Here is a 15,085-nt window from a genome sequence, read left to right as displayed (position 1 = left end):
CTGTTTCTTTCTTCCCTCCCCCCTCCATTGAGGGAGTGACAGGAGGGAGCGCTTCCCTAATGTTAGTCCCTCTCCTCTGGCTGCGCCCGGCCGGCAGAGCTGGGGGGGATTTCCCCATACCTGTCCCCCCCCCCCCCCCCCCCCCCCCCCCATGATTTGCTGCGTCCTCCCCATCCCCCCCGGTTCCTACGCCCGTGCTCCTGTCATGCTATAAAATGCAATGTCTGACTCTGCCTTGCTGTCTGTGTATGTAAATAATAAGCAGTAACACCATGGATGATGCTTGGTGGATGTCACCACCTCATTTATTACACAGCGTCCCACACATCCTATGAGCAGCTATTATTAAACAAGGTAACACTGACATGAAGCAGATTAAAGAGCTCTGTCTGCAGGTTGGAAATACTGTGCCTAGTTGGAACGCCGCTGGCATTGTTTACTACCAGGGATCCCTCTGCTGCGATTGGCTGATTGTTGTTGCCCAGACAGCAGAACGCGCTCCAGATGTGGCTGGGAATGTTGACCCGTTGCTGCACCCCTTTTACTGGGATCCACTCACTTCCGGGCACCACTCCAGTAACTACATACATTTTTGCACACTTTTTGGCTATGTTCCTCACTCGCTCTTCATTGGTCCTCCATTGTCCACAGTTCAGGCTCCCATACATGGGAGCCACGTTGGCGAGGGTGTAAGTGGCTTCTTGTCCTGGCCCAGCGGGGTGATCTGCGTTTGGGTTCAAGTGACCCTTATGGTAATCTGGGTTAGAATAGTCTGAATTTATGGCTTGAACTTGCTTGATCAGATCAGCAGGTTGGCCAGGCAGACGCTTTTTTCTGATGCTTGTTTGTAACTCTGGCTGGGACATCATGTGATCAGGAAGGCTGGGATCCACCAACTGAAAGAGAGAGAGAGATCACCATGAATCACGGAGAGCACAGTAACATTAATGCTATGTGCAGTGTATGAGCATATCACAGAGCTCCACAGCAATAAAACTTACAGTAATGTGCAGTGTATGAGCATATCACAGAGCTCCACAGCTATAAAACTCACAGCAATGTGCAGTGTATGAGCATATCACAGAGCTCCACAGCTATAAAACTCACAGCAATGTGCAGTGTGTATGAGCATATCACAGAGCTCCACAGTAATAAAACTCACAGCAATGTGCAGTGTATGAGCATATCACAGAGCTCCACAGTAATAAAACTCACAGTAATGTGCAGTGTGAGTGAATCACAGAGCTCCACAGTAATAAAACTCACAGTAATGTGCAGTGTGTATGAGGGTATCACAGAGCTCCACAGTAATAAAACTCACAGTAATGTGCAGTGTATGAGCATATCACAGAGCTCCACAGTAATAAAACTCACAGTAATGTGCAGTGTGTATGAGGGTATCACAGAGCTCCACAGTAATAAAACTCACAGTAATGTGCAGTGTATGAGCATATCACAGAGCTCCACAGTAATAAAACTCACAGTAATGTGCAGTGTATGAGCATATCACAGAGCTCCACAGTAATAAAACTCACAGCAATGTGCAGTGTGTATGAGCATATCACAGAGCTCCACAGTAATAAAACTCACAGCAATGTGCAGTGTGTATGAACATATCACAGAGCTCCACAGTAATAAAACTCACAGTAATGTGCAGTGTGTATGAGCATATCACAGAGCTCCACAGTAATACAACTCACAGTAATGTGCAGTGTATGAGCATATCACAGAGCTCCACAGTAATAAAACTCACAGTAATGTGCAGTGTATGAGCATATCACAGAGCTCCACAGTAATAAAACTCACAGTAATGTGCAGTGTGTATGAGGGTATCACAGAGCTCCACAGTAATAAAACTCACAGTAATGTGCAGTGTATGAGCATATCACAGAGCTCCACAGTAATAAAACTCACAGCAATGTGCAGTGTGTATGAGTGTATCACAGAGCTCCACAGTAATAAAACTCACAGTAATGTGCAGTGTGTATGAGCATATCACAGAGCTCCACAGTAATACAACTCACAGCAATGTGCAGTGTATGAGCATATCACAGAGCTCCACAGTAATAAAACTCACAGTAATGTGCAGTGTATGAGCATATCACAGAGCTCCACAGTAATAAAACTCGCAGCAATGTGCAGTGTGTATGAGTGTATCACAGAGCTCCACAGTAATAAAACTCACAGTAATGTGCAGTGTGTATGAGCATATCACAGAGCTCCACAGTAATAAAACTCACAGTAATGTGCAGTGTATGAGCATATCACAGAGCTCCACAGTAATAAAACTCACAGTAATGTGCAGTGTGTATGAGCATATCACAGAGCTCCACAGTAATACAACTCACAGTAATGTGCAGTGTATGAGCATATCGCAGAGCTCCACAGCAATAAAACTCACAGTAATGTGAAGTGTGTATGAGGGTATCACAGAGCTCCACAGTAATAAAACTTACAGTAATGTGCAGTGTATGAGCATATCACAGAGCTCCACAGCAATAAAACTCACAGTAATGTGAAGTGTGTATGAGGGTATCACAGAGCTCCACAGTAATAAAACTTACAGTAATGTGCAGTGTGTATGAGCATATCACAGAGCTCCACAGCAATAAAACTCACAGTAATGTGCAGTGTGTATTATGGTATCACAGAGCTCCACAGCAATAAAACTCACAGTAATGTGCAGTGTGTATGAGCATATCACAGAGCTCCACAGTAATAAAACTTACAGTAATGTGCAGTGTATGAGCATATCACAGAGCTCCACAGTAATAAAACTTACAGTAATATGCAGTGTGTATGAGCATATCACAGAGCTCCACAGTAATAAAACTCACAGTAATGTGCAGTGTGTATGAGTGTATCACAGAGCTCCACAGTAATAAAACTCACAGTAATGTGCAGTGTGTATGAGCATATCACAGAGCTCCACAGTAATAAAACTCACAGTAATGTGCAGTGTATGAGCATATCACAGAGCTCCACAGTAATAAAACTCACAGTAATGTGCAGTGTGTATGAGCATATCACAGAGCTCCACAGTAATACAACTCACAGTAATGTGCAGTGTATGAGCATATCACAGAGCTCCACAGTAATAAAACTCACAGTAATGTGCAGTGTGTATGAGCATATCACAGAGCTCCACAGTAATAAAACTCACAGTAATGTGCAGTGTATGAGCATATCACAGAGCTCCACAGTAATAAAACTCACAGTAATGTGCAGTGTGTATGAGCATATCACAGAGCTCCACAGTAATACAACTCACAGTAATGTGCAGTGTATGAGCATATCACAGAGCTCCACAGCAATAAAACTCACAGTAATGTGAAGTGTGTATGAGGGTATCACAGAGCTCCACAGTAATAAAACTTACAGTAATGTGCAGTGTATGAGCATATCACAGAGCTCCACAGCAATAAAACTCACAGTAATGTGAAGTGTGTATGAGGGTATCACAGAGCTCCACAGTAATAAAACTTACAGTAATGTGCAGTGTGTATGAGCATATCACAGAGCTCCACAGCAATAAAACTCACAGTAATGTGCAGTGTGTATTATGGTATCACAGAGCTCCACAGCAATACAACTCACAGTAATGTGCAGTGTGTATGAGCATATCACAGAGCTCCACAGTAATAAAACTTACAGTAATGTGCAGTGTATGAGCATATCACAGAGCTCCACAGTAATAAAACTTACAGTAATATGCAGTGTGTATGAGCATATCACAGAGCTCCACAATAATAAAACTCACAGTAATGTGCAGTGTGTATGAGCAGACCACAAAGCTCCACAGTAATAAAACTCACAGCAATGTGCAGTGTGTATGAGTGTATCACAGAGCTCCACAGTAATAAAACTCACAGTAATGTGCAGTGTGTATGAGCGTATCACAGAGCTCCACAGTAATACAACTCCCAGTAATGTGCAGTGTGTATGAGGGTATTACAGAGCTCCACAGTAATAAAACTCACAGTAATGTGCAGTGTGTATGAGTGTATCACAGAGCTCCACAGTAATAAAACTCTCAGTAATGTGCAGTATGTATGAGTGTATCACAGAGCTCCACAGTAATACAACTCACAGTAATGTGTAGTTTATGAGGATCACAGAGCTCCACAGCAATAAAACTCACAGTAATGTGCAGTGTGTATGAGGGTATCACAGAGCTCCACGGCAATAAAACTCACAGTATTGTGCAGTGTGTATGAGCGTATCACAGAGCTCCACAGTAATAAAACTTACAGTAATGTGCAGTGTATGAGCATATCACAGAGCTCCACAGCAATAAAACTTACAGTAATGTGCAGTGTGTATGAGCATATCACAGAGCTCCACAGTAATAAAACTCACAGTAATGTGCAGTGTGTATGAGCAGACCACAAAGCTCCACAGTAATAAAACTCACAGCAATGTGCAGTGTGTATGAGTGTATCACAGAGCTCCACAGTAATAAAACTCACAGTAATGTGCAGTGTGTATGAGCGTATCACAGAGCTCCACAGTAATACAACTCCCAGTAATGTGCAGTGTGTATGAGGGTATTACAGAGCTCCACAGTAATAAAACTCACAGTAATGTGCAGTGTGTATGAGTGTATCACAGAGCTCCACAGTAATAAAACTCTCAGTAATGTGCAGTATGTATGAGTGTATCACAGAGCTCCACAGTAATACAACTCACAGTAATGTGTAGTGTATGAGGATCACAGAGCTCCACAGCAATAAAACTCACAGTAATGTGCAGTGTGTATGAGGGTATCACAGAGCTCCACGGCAATAAAACTCACAGTATTGTGCAGTGTGTATGAGTGTATCACAGAGCTCCACAGCTATAAATCTCACAGTAATGTGCAGTGTATGAGTGCATCACAGATTTCCACAGCAATAAAACTCACGGTAATGTGCAGTGTGTATGAGTGTATCACAGAGCTCCACAGCTATAAATCTCACAGTAATGTGCAGTGTATGAGTGTATCACAGATTTCCACAGCAATAAAACTCACAGTAATGTGCAGTGTGAGAGTGTATCACAGAGATCCACAGCAATAAAACTCACAGTAATAATAATAATAATAATATTAATAACTGTGACGAAGTGCCGTCGCCACTTGGTCCTCGAGAGGACTACTTGCCAGGCTCTTGCCCTGTGACTATGGCCCTGGGGTGTATGGCCCTTTAAAAACAGTATATTGACATGTTAAGACTTTTTGTGACAATGTCCCTTTAAAACCGTGTCCCCAGACTGTTAAACTACTTTGTGCATGCCATTTTCCTATTTGGTTCGATAAATGGGGCTTACCGAACCAAGTACTGCACAGACGGACCACCCAGAAGTGGAAACGTGCGGCTAATTTACCTCCTAGGCTGGGAGCCTGATGTAGGTCAATTGCCGAACGCTGGGTGGCTGCCGTTCGTGCAGTCAAACACGTGGCGGCGGCCATCTTTATTTAGGTGAACGCGGTCAGCGGTGTGTGCCGTCAAATTCATGGAACTAAAATCGCGAACAAAACGGCGCGAACACCCTGAAGTTTTACTGTCCCTGGAACTAATGCATTCGACAATTCGAACGCCGTTTGCCAATTCCATCGACAATACGAATGGTTGTCGTTCGTCTGTTTGAACTGACCTTAACATGGGAATTAGACCGGCCGCACAGCCTGATTCTCTGGAATTGTTTTGGGCAGGAAAGTATGCTTGCGGTCGGTCATAAAGGACTTCCAGCTAACTTTTTAACCCCTGGAAGGAATTGTCTGATTTTTGGGTATGTTTATATTTGAAGTATGCTGAGTAATAATATGTAACTGTGTATAATAATATGTAATGTGGGTGTATATGATTGCTGTGTGTTGCTGTGTGTGGGTGTATGTGAATGCTGTGTGTGGGTATATATGGTTGCTTTGTGTGGGTGTATGTGAATGCTGTGTGTTACTGTGTGTGGGTGTATGTGAATGCTGTGTGTTACTGTGTGTGGGTGTATGTGAATGTTCTGTGTCGCTTTGTGTGGGTATATATGGTTACTGTGTGTGGGTGTATGTGAATGCTCTGTGTTGCTTTGTGTGGGTGTATATGATTGCTGTGTGTTGCTGTGTGTGAGTGTATGTGATTGCCGTGTGTGGGTATATATGGTTGCTGTGTGTGGGTGTATGTGAATGCTCTGTGTTGCTGTGTGTGGGTGTATATGATTGCTGTGTGTTGCTGTGTGTAAGTGTATGTGAATGCTGTGTGTTACTGTGTGTGGGTATATGTTAATGCTGTGTGTTACTGTGTGTGGGTATATGTTAATGCTGTGTGTTACTGTGTGTGGGTGTATGTGAATGCTGTGTGTTGCTGTGTGTGGGTATATGTTAATGCTGTGTGTTACTGTGTGTGGGTATATATGGTTGCTGTGTGTGGGTGTATGTGAATGCTCTGTGTTGCTGTGTGTGGGTGTATATGATTGCTGTGTGTGGGTGTATGTGAATGCTCTGTGTTGCTTTGTGTGGGTGTATATGATTGCTGTGTGTTGCTGTGTGTGGGTATATGTTAATGCTGTGTGTTACTGTGTGTGGGTGTATGTGAATGCTGTGTGTTGCTGTGTGTGGGTATATGTTAATGCTGTGTGTTACTGTGTGTGGGTATATATGGTTGCTGTGTGTGGGTGTATGTGAATGCTCTGTGTTGCTGTGTGTGGGTGTATATGATTGCTGTGTGTGGGTGTATGTGAATGCTCTGTGTTGCTTTGTGTGGGTGTATATGATTGCTGTGTGTTGCTGTGTGTTGGTATATGTTAATGCTGTGTGTTACTGTGTGTGGGTATATGTGAATGCTGTGTGTTACTGTGTGTGGGTATATGTGAATGCTGTGTGTTGCTCTGTGTGGGTATATGTTAATGCTGTGTGTTACTGTGTGTGGGTATATGTGAATGCTGTGTGTTACTGTGTGTGGGTATATGTGAATGCTGTGTGTTGCTCTGTGTGGGTATATGTGAATGCTGTTGTTACGGTTACCCCCAGGCTAGCTGAGGGCTGGACCACTTGGATGTCCTGGTTCCCAAGTGTGGAGAGAGAGGAGAGCTGTTCCGATCAACATACCACGAGAATCCTGTGATTATAAAGCAATCCCACTAGCTATGGTACAGCTAGGACACCCTTTTCCCCACAAAACTGCAATTTGAGGGTCAAAAAGAACTGAGTTTAATGGCACACAGGCATGGCAATTTATGCAAGACCCCAGGTCCAGCGACAGCCCCCTCTGGACCTGATGGGATACAGGGACAATACAAACAGTTGACTTATGGCATTACAATGTATCATTTGAAATTGTTACCGCCCAGCTTGGAGATAATGAAATTAACGGTTATGACAATTTAATTATCTCCAAGCGCCCAAAATCCCACGTTTTATTTTAACAGGTAAAACAGTATAACAATATATAACTTTAATATTTTAAACCATTCGTTAGGTAGCCCAGATCTGAGTGCAACAGATAGGCGAATAGCGCTCAGATCTCACGAACGGTATAGCCAGTTTCTTCATGACAAGGTCCGTTCGTGCCTTTTGTCCAGAACGCGAGATGGTGGCCATGTTTTCAGGTAGGCAGATAAAGAGCGGGACCTGGACCTAAAACCCATAGCGGCTGAGCAGTTGCGTGAACCCCGCTCAGAGGATGGTTGTCTCAGTCCTTCGTGAGCCGAACGGGGATCGCCATGAAGGGGGGTACTTAACTTGCGGTTAACCGCAGACCCAACGTTCTAATTGGGGCTACATGCCAGGATGCAGGTGGTCCTTGTTCGGGAGTCTTTCGTGTGTTCCAGTTCAGTGAATTGTCCGCCCTGAGACAGTCAATTAGGCTGCGGTTAACCGCAAACCGCAGCTTCCCGGTGGTCAGTTAGAGGCACACTCCGCTTGTAGGGTAGTCGGTCATTTGGTTATTTCAGGGGTGACAAAGGTTAAGTGGCGGCACACGCCAAGAGCCGGGTGGTCCGTCGTTCGTATGTACGAATGCATAGTCCTGACGGTTCGTGGAATGGGTTTACACAGTCTAAATACCGAAACAAGGTACACGGTGGAAAAAAAAAGGGGTAATTCTTATAACAGTCTATAAAGCTCCCGTAACAGCTGTGTGTTGCTGTGTGTGACTATATATGATTGTTGTGTGTTGCTGTGTGGGTAGATGTAATAGCTGTGTGTTGCTGTGCTTCTCCGCAGCAACTGCCCATTGGAGCCTTCTCGACCATCTTGGGGCCGCCCCATGCACAACAATACCACAGATAGGAGACCAAACCCAGCAGCCCATTGCCTAGAAACCGAATCGCAACTGGATGAGTGCTGGAGGGTACTCCATGTAACAAAACCCCTCTTCAATTTGCAGTAGTTATGGTGGTTTTGTTCCCTCCTACAGTGGTTATGGTGTGGGCCTCCTTGTTTTCCTTTGCCATAGCTGGATTGTATATGCTTCCTGAGGTGTTTGCTAGTTGGTGGGTAAATAAAGACATTATTACGAACAGGATTACAGTATTCAAGCAACCGAACCAAATGTCGAACGACCGACCCCCCTTCATGTGGAGTGTGCTGCTGGTTAACCACCCAGAAGCTGCGGTTAACCGCAGCTTAATTGACTAAAAGCTGGGTGGTCGGCGTTCGTATGAACGAACACGTGGTGGCGACCATTTTGTTTAGCCGAATGCGCTCAGCTGTGTTTTGTCATCAAACGCCTGGAACTATTTTCGGCTACTATTTCCACGAACTAAATACATACGAACAGAGTGCTATTTCTTGTGAATAATCTACCGAACGAGGCGCATCTAATGAAGTAATGCATGAACAGATCCTTTCGTGCAATTTGGACATTATGTAAATCAGAAGATAGACCGGCCGCACAGCCTGTGGAACTGTTTTGTGTAATGCCTCGTTTCCACTGAGCGGATCGGTTCAGTTCGGTACGGTTCGCTATTTTGGGTGTTTCCATTATGAAAGTGGTCCATACAAGCAAACCGTACCGCACCATTCAGGGTCCTGCTTCAGATGTAGGGCCATAGGAAAGGGCAGAGCTACTATACAATCCATTGATTGGAAGACAGGAAAGTCATTGTGACACCAAATCCTTCAATGAATTCAGAGTTTTATATAAACCATTACTTGTAACCTCCACACCTGCTGTGTCACCCCTGAGGAAAGTGATAATAACGGGATATGAATGAATGTTTGTTGCTGGATAAAATTGTCTATTAGAAAATGTATGTAAACAGGAAGAAATGGCAGAAGATAATTGGATTATTGTTGTAATTTCCCTCCGGGCCAGGGAGTTACACGGGACTGGGATTATTGGGGGATTCCAAATTGGCTCCCTGTACCAGAAGACCAATAAACGAGTTGAATAATCCTGTGAAATGCAGATTAGTTTCCCATTCGCCACCAATCCTGCCAGGAAGCGTCCATGCTTTGTACATTCTCTATAGATTATTCCAGTAACGTTACATTAATCGCAGTCTGTCTGCATTCCACATAAGCATTTTTTTCTAAACTCTGCATGGCCCCTGAAGGTCTGACTTGCAGTGGAAACACTCACCTAAATAGACCGGTGTGGCGAAACCGATCTTGCCACATGTCCTTGGAGGGGGCTGCTTGCCCGCCTCCTGCCTGCTGACTATGGCCCCTGGGAGGTTTGGCCCTTTAAATACAGTATTTGGTATATTGTATTTTATTGTGCGGCTACTGGCCCTTTAAGCACAGTGAATAGACTTACTGAAACTTTTTGGACACTTCCTCTTCCCCTCCCCCGGATCCATTGTTCTCCAGCACGGTGTATTCCCAGGGACACTGCCAGACCAGTGGGAACTGGTCTGAGCAGGAAAAGCCATGCCTGCAAGTGAAACAAAGGACTTCGACCTAACTGTTAAACCCCTGAACCTATTCAAGTGAATTGTGGATATGTTTGTCCCCAAGTTATTCTGGTTAAAATAATATAAGTTTTATGTATGTACGATGTTAACTCACCAAGTTATAAAAATGTATAAAAAGTGTAACTTTTCAGTTTGGAGATAATTGAGTAGATAGTAGACAGTAATTGACTCAATTATCTCCTAAGCAGAGGGGAGGAATATGCTGGGTGTGTTTCTATTGTCCCATTGTGTCTGATTGGCTGCTGTACTTGTATTGTATGTGTTGTAATGTGTTTATTGGTTGTTCTGCAAAACCCTGTGGGCTGTAATGTGTTTGGGGATTGGGAATAAAAGAGGCTGTATGGGCCAGTACAGGGAGTTCCTATTTTAACCCTCAACGTGAAGTGTCGTCTCATTCTTGGGGGAGGATTTGTTGTATGCTGTTCCAGTTTGACTGCTAGGAGTGTAAACCTATTCGTATGGTTTCCTATTCGACTGTCTACAGCATTCAGAGGCTTGAGAGGATTTATATGCTTCTCCGGTTTGGTGATTGTGGTGTCTGCCAGAGTGCTTGGAGACCTCAGGAAACGCTAGAAGCATCCTTTAACCTTCCAAACTGTACCGACCTGAACCGTTCCGCTCAGTGGAAACGAGGCATTACTGTACCAATTATTGTTTCTATTGGTTTGTGTCCAGGTCCAGGGGGTGTGCCTCTGGTCTGAAAAAAATGTATTAAATAAATGTTCTTTGTACTCAATAAACCAGACCTTCTTACCCTCACTCGCAGCCTCGTCTCGTGTGTAGGGAACAGCTATATCAGTACTAGCTCTTCAGCTATACCACTATACTCTCCTGGAGGAGAGACCCAGCTATACCATCCTGGAGGAGGGAGTCCGCTCTACCAGCTCCTAAGGATACAGAGTTGGAGCTCTGCAGCGTTCTCAAATTCTGGGAAGAAGGACGTGGAGACGGTAAATACCCCCACTCTATAGGGGTAACCGTCACACCTGGTTGGCAGCAGTGGGATGGTCCTTTTACCCCAGGGGACGTGCAGATCGGATGGAAAACCGATATGGGCAGCTAAAAAGGAAAACCCTCAAGGATCTACTGGAAAGAAGGTTGTGGCAAACCTAGCCACTTTAGATCATATTACTGTACCTTTAAAGGTTGTCTGTAAAAAGCCGCTGGAATTCTGTGTTTAAATGTATGCCTGTAATGTTGTACTATAGAGCATTCGTATGCTAGCGGCCAAAAGCTGACTTTACATGCTGTTCGTGAAACTAATAAAGTCCCGAACGGGAGCCAACACACAGAGGGTCGTGTGGCTCCCATTAGCCAATTGCAACATTGTTGCAATCAACGGTTAATTACTTTCCTGGGTGGCCGTCGTTCGGCTACCGACCACGCGGCTGTCGGCCATCTTGGATCCTTTGTTAACCCAGCGATGTTTGGTCGTCGAGCGCCTGGAACTAAAATCGGCTACTCGACGGCGCGAACACCGCTGGGCTTCCAGGCCGTTCGGGAGCTCCCGTCTTTCAATATTGTGTTTCCCAATCGGTGTTCGGTACTTTTAGGAGAATGTGATATAAAGTATGTTTTCGTGCGCCGTTCGGTTATTTATGCTGGGATCTGAGCGGTACTTGCACGAAGTATGCGCTCAGACCCCAGCTATCTACCGAACGGTCATTTATTATAATCACATGAATAAGGCTAAAGTTATGGATTTTTATGTTAAAACCCGGTTCTGCTATACGGAGGGATAATCCACTTAACAGGATATTCTAGCGGGAGTATCCCTCTCGTACAGCAGTGCATGGTGGGAGAAAGGCTCTGTATTTTCAGTTCCCCATGTAGTCCTCTACTGTAATACCCCTGTAATGTGACTAAGGAAACCCCTTGCATGGGGAACCACATAAATATTGGAGCTTGTGAATAAAAACCTCAGTTGACTCCCAGAACTGTTTCGTCCGGTTACTGGGGGATTTGGGATATTGCCTTCTTTTCCAGCGCTTTACTTTGGATTACTTTCTATACCAGCGGAGATCGTGGGATTTAATATTGCAGCTCCGCTACAAAGGTGGAGGGATTGCTAGCAGCCGTCCTAAAAGAGAGCTGATTGCGGCACTACAGCAACTGGATCGTAACTCCACCATGGCCTCTGGGGATGAAATTACCAGGATTGTCCGAGAAAGGCTGGTGATGTATGGGCCAAACCCGTCCAAAGATCGGATCGAGCGGACCTTTGCAGAGGTGAGAGAAAAAGTACAGCAGAAGAGAGAATACAGGCGGAGTATGGTGACCAGACCCAGTCACACTTGCTCCTGCCCCCCCGGAGAAGCAAAAGGTACCGTTTTCTGCATTTAGAGTGTTCCTGGAAGCAGAGGGGGAGATTGACGGCTATTTGGGGACTTTGAAAGGCAGTGCGCACTCCACCAGGTACTCACAGAGGAATGGATCACCATACTATCTGGCAAGCTATCCGGGAAAGCCTTAGAAGCCTTCCGGGCTATCCCAGCGGTCGAGTTAACCCAATATCACCTTGTCAAAGACACTCTACTTAAGCGGTATACCATAACCCCATAGGCAGAAATTCCGGGACACTAAGAAGCGAGGATGCGATTGTAGCAGATGGCATAGGGCTGTCCACAAAATTATGTGTTGTAATATGCTTTCGTTAAATTTTTGCCGTATGTATGTGTATTGTATGCAGCATTCGCCTGACTGTTCGGTAAAATCACTCAGTTTATTATACGAGTGAAACTACCGAACAATCAGACCACCCCAGGAATAAGTGTGCCTCCAACTACTGTTCGCAACAATGTTGCAAACCCGTAATTGGCAATCAGTGCAGTGTGTGCTTTGTCCTCCGGGTGGCCGCCGTTCGGGAGACGAACACGTGGCGGCCATCTTAAACTCCCGAACAGCAGTGTTTTGCCGTTGAGTGTCTGGAACTAAAATCAGACACTCGACTAGGCAAACACCGCTGAGACCTCCAGCCTTCCAGAAATTTGTGCCGAAACTACCGAACAAGCCGCCGTTCAGTAGAAAGAATAATGCAAACAGGGGGATTCACACGAACCCCTGTATAGCCATGGATGGCAGACATTTTGTGACTTTTATTCCGCGAACGGAGACTGACCGCAAGGCCAAAACTTATGGAACTATTTTCGGCTACTGTTGCCTGTGCGGTTGGTCCTAACGTTAAACCTCCATAACTCCCGAACCCCTGGTCCGATCTGGGTGATTTTTGAATATGATACTCACCCAGATCAGGGCTACCAGGGGATGTAAAATGTAGAGGTGTACCCCTAGGTTTAGGGGTACATCCAGAAAATGAGGAGAACTGTGTCCTGCATAAGGGAAGGCGATGTGGGGGTGGCAACTCATATATGATTGGTGTACTGGATAATTATTGTAGGTGTCTCCCTTGCATGGGAGAAATGCTTAAAAGCAGACTCTGTGACTAAAAGTTTAGTTCTGCTCCTGATGCTGTGTGTCGTCCAGTCATTGGGATCTGTATTGGGATATGCCTGGATTACCTTGCTTGCTGTGACTATTGTTATATGGGATTTTATCACTTATTCCTAAACCTCACTGGGATCTTTAGTGGAGTTAACCTGTGAAATACCAGCTCTCCGCTACAGTGATACCCACAGGGAATGGGCCCACAAGCTGCACCACACCGCTACCCATTGGCTTAAGGGTTGTCAAGCAGTATCTGCGGAGGAGGTGCTACAGCTGTTTCTCCTGCAACACTTATTTAATAACTTGCCACAGGACTTGGGCCACTGGGTACAAGACCGACATCCCCATACCCTCACCAAAGCAGCCTGCCTGGCTGATGAACATGTGGATAGCAGACAACTAGACCCTGCATTATCCCGACCTCACCCTCGAGTGGAGTCTCCGGCCCCCTTGTAGCCAAATTCTCTCCACAACCAGAATGTAGAGCCCCTGTTCCACCCGGCCCAACTCGGTATGTTGGTCCCCCCAGACATGGTTCGGAGAATTTTAGGATGAAGCGTCACTGATGCCACAACCCAGGACACCTGATGGCCAATTGCCCTTTTAGTAAACCCCGATCTTCCTGGAACAACTCACCACCGGCGCCAGCCCTTGTGGCATCCCGTACCCCGGCTGCACACTACGTGGACACCGATACTCACCCCGTGGAATATATGGGTGTACTGTATGAAGTTAACCCTATCTATGCTGACTCTGAGGATAACAGACAGCAGCACCGACAAGAGGTCAAGGTCGACTGGCAGACCGCCCAAGGGTTACGAGACACTGGGGCTTCTATTACGCTGGTGCAGAAGCACCTGGTTCCCGCTCATAAGCATACAGACCAAACCGTGTCTGTTCGAGTAGCTGGTGGATCTGTATTTCGTCTACCTACTGCCCGCGTCCACCTCGGCTGGGGAGCCGGATCCGGTACAGTAAAAGTCGGGATAATGGACAGTTTACCTGCAGAAGTCCTTCTGGGTAACGATTTGCTGCAGTCGCTCAACCCGTGATGACCAAGGCACTAGCAAGCAGCGAAAGGACCAGCTCACCAGCCCGGGAGACCCAGGTAAGACACCCCCCCCGACTGTGACTGACCCCCAGACTACGATAGCTTGGGACACTCCCGAGGAGTTTGGGAAAGCCACTAGAGAGGATCCCTCCCTACGAAAATACAGGGAAAAGGCAGCGAGAGGGGCTGGGGGATCAGAAAACAAGGTTTATATGTGGGATTCTGATAAACTGCACTGAGTCACGGAAAAGAAAGGGCAGAATCCCTACCAAAAATGCCAGTTAGTAGTACCCCACAAATATAGAAGGGAAATTCTTAGGATTGGGCACGACATTCCCATGGCCGGACACTTAGGGACCACTCGTACTTTACGCCGGGTAACCCAGGCTTTCTTATGGCCTGTGGTACACGCTGCTGTACGAGAATACTGCGGAAATTGTGATGTGTGTCAGCGAGTGGGGAAACGAGGGGATCACCCCAAGGCTCACTTGGTACCCCTGACAATTATTGAAGAACCCTTCAGCAGGATCGCCATTGACTTTGTGGGACCCCTCGCCAACCCTAGACCATCTGGCAATAAGTATATACTCGCTATCCAGAGGCAGTGGCGCTGTCGAATATCCGGGCAGACACTGTGGCTAATGCTCTGGTACAATTCTTCTCCCGAGTCGGGTTTCCCAAGGAAATCCTCTCGGACCGAGG

The 15,085-nt window shown here is 45.8% G+C and overlaps 1 protein-coding gene across 1 annotated transcript in view; it reads right to left on the bottom strand.

Annotated features, from left to right (window-relative positions):
- Positions 1–280: 280 nt before the first annotated feature.
- Positions 281–15,085, bottom strand: part of LOC134573358 (endonuclease domain-containing 1 protein-like) — a 31,974-nt gene continuing 17,169 nt past the window's right edge. Inside the window, exon 2 of the mRNA XM_063433060.1 lies at positions 281–896. Within this exon, the coding sequence (XP_063289130.1) occupies positions 330–896 (567 nt within the window). The 3' untranslated portion in view covers positions 281–329. The remainder of the gene's footprint in view (positions 897–15,085) is intronic.

The sequence above is a fragment of the Pelobates fuscus genome, chromosome 9, assembly GCF_036172605.1.
Source record: "Pelobates fuscus isolate aPelFus1 chromosome 9, aPelFus1.pri, whole genome shotgun sequence".
Classification (NCBI taxonomy): Eukaryota; Metazoa; Chordata; class Amphibia; order Anura; family Pelobatidae; genus Pelobates; species Pelobates fuscus.
The sequence above is the reverse complement of the archived record's forward strand: the minus strand, read 5'-3'. Positions and strand labels throughout refer to the sequence as shown.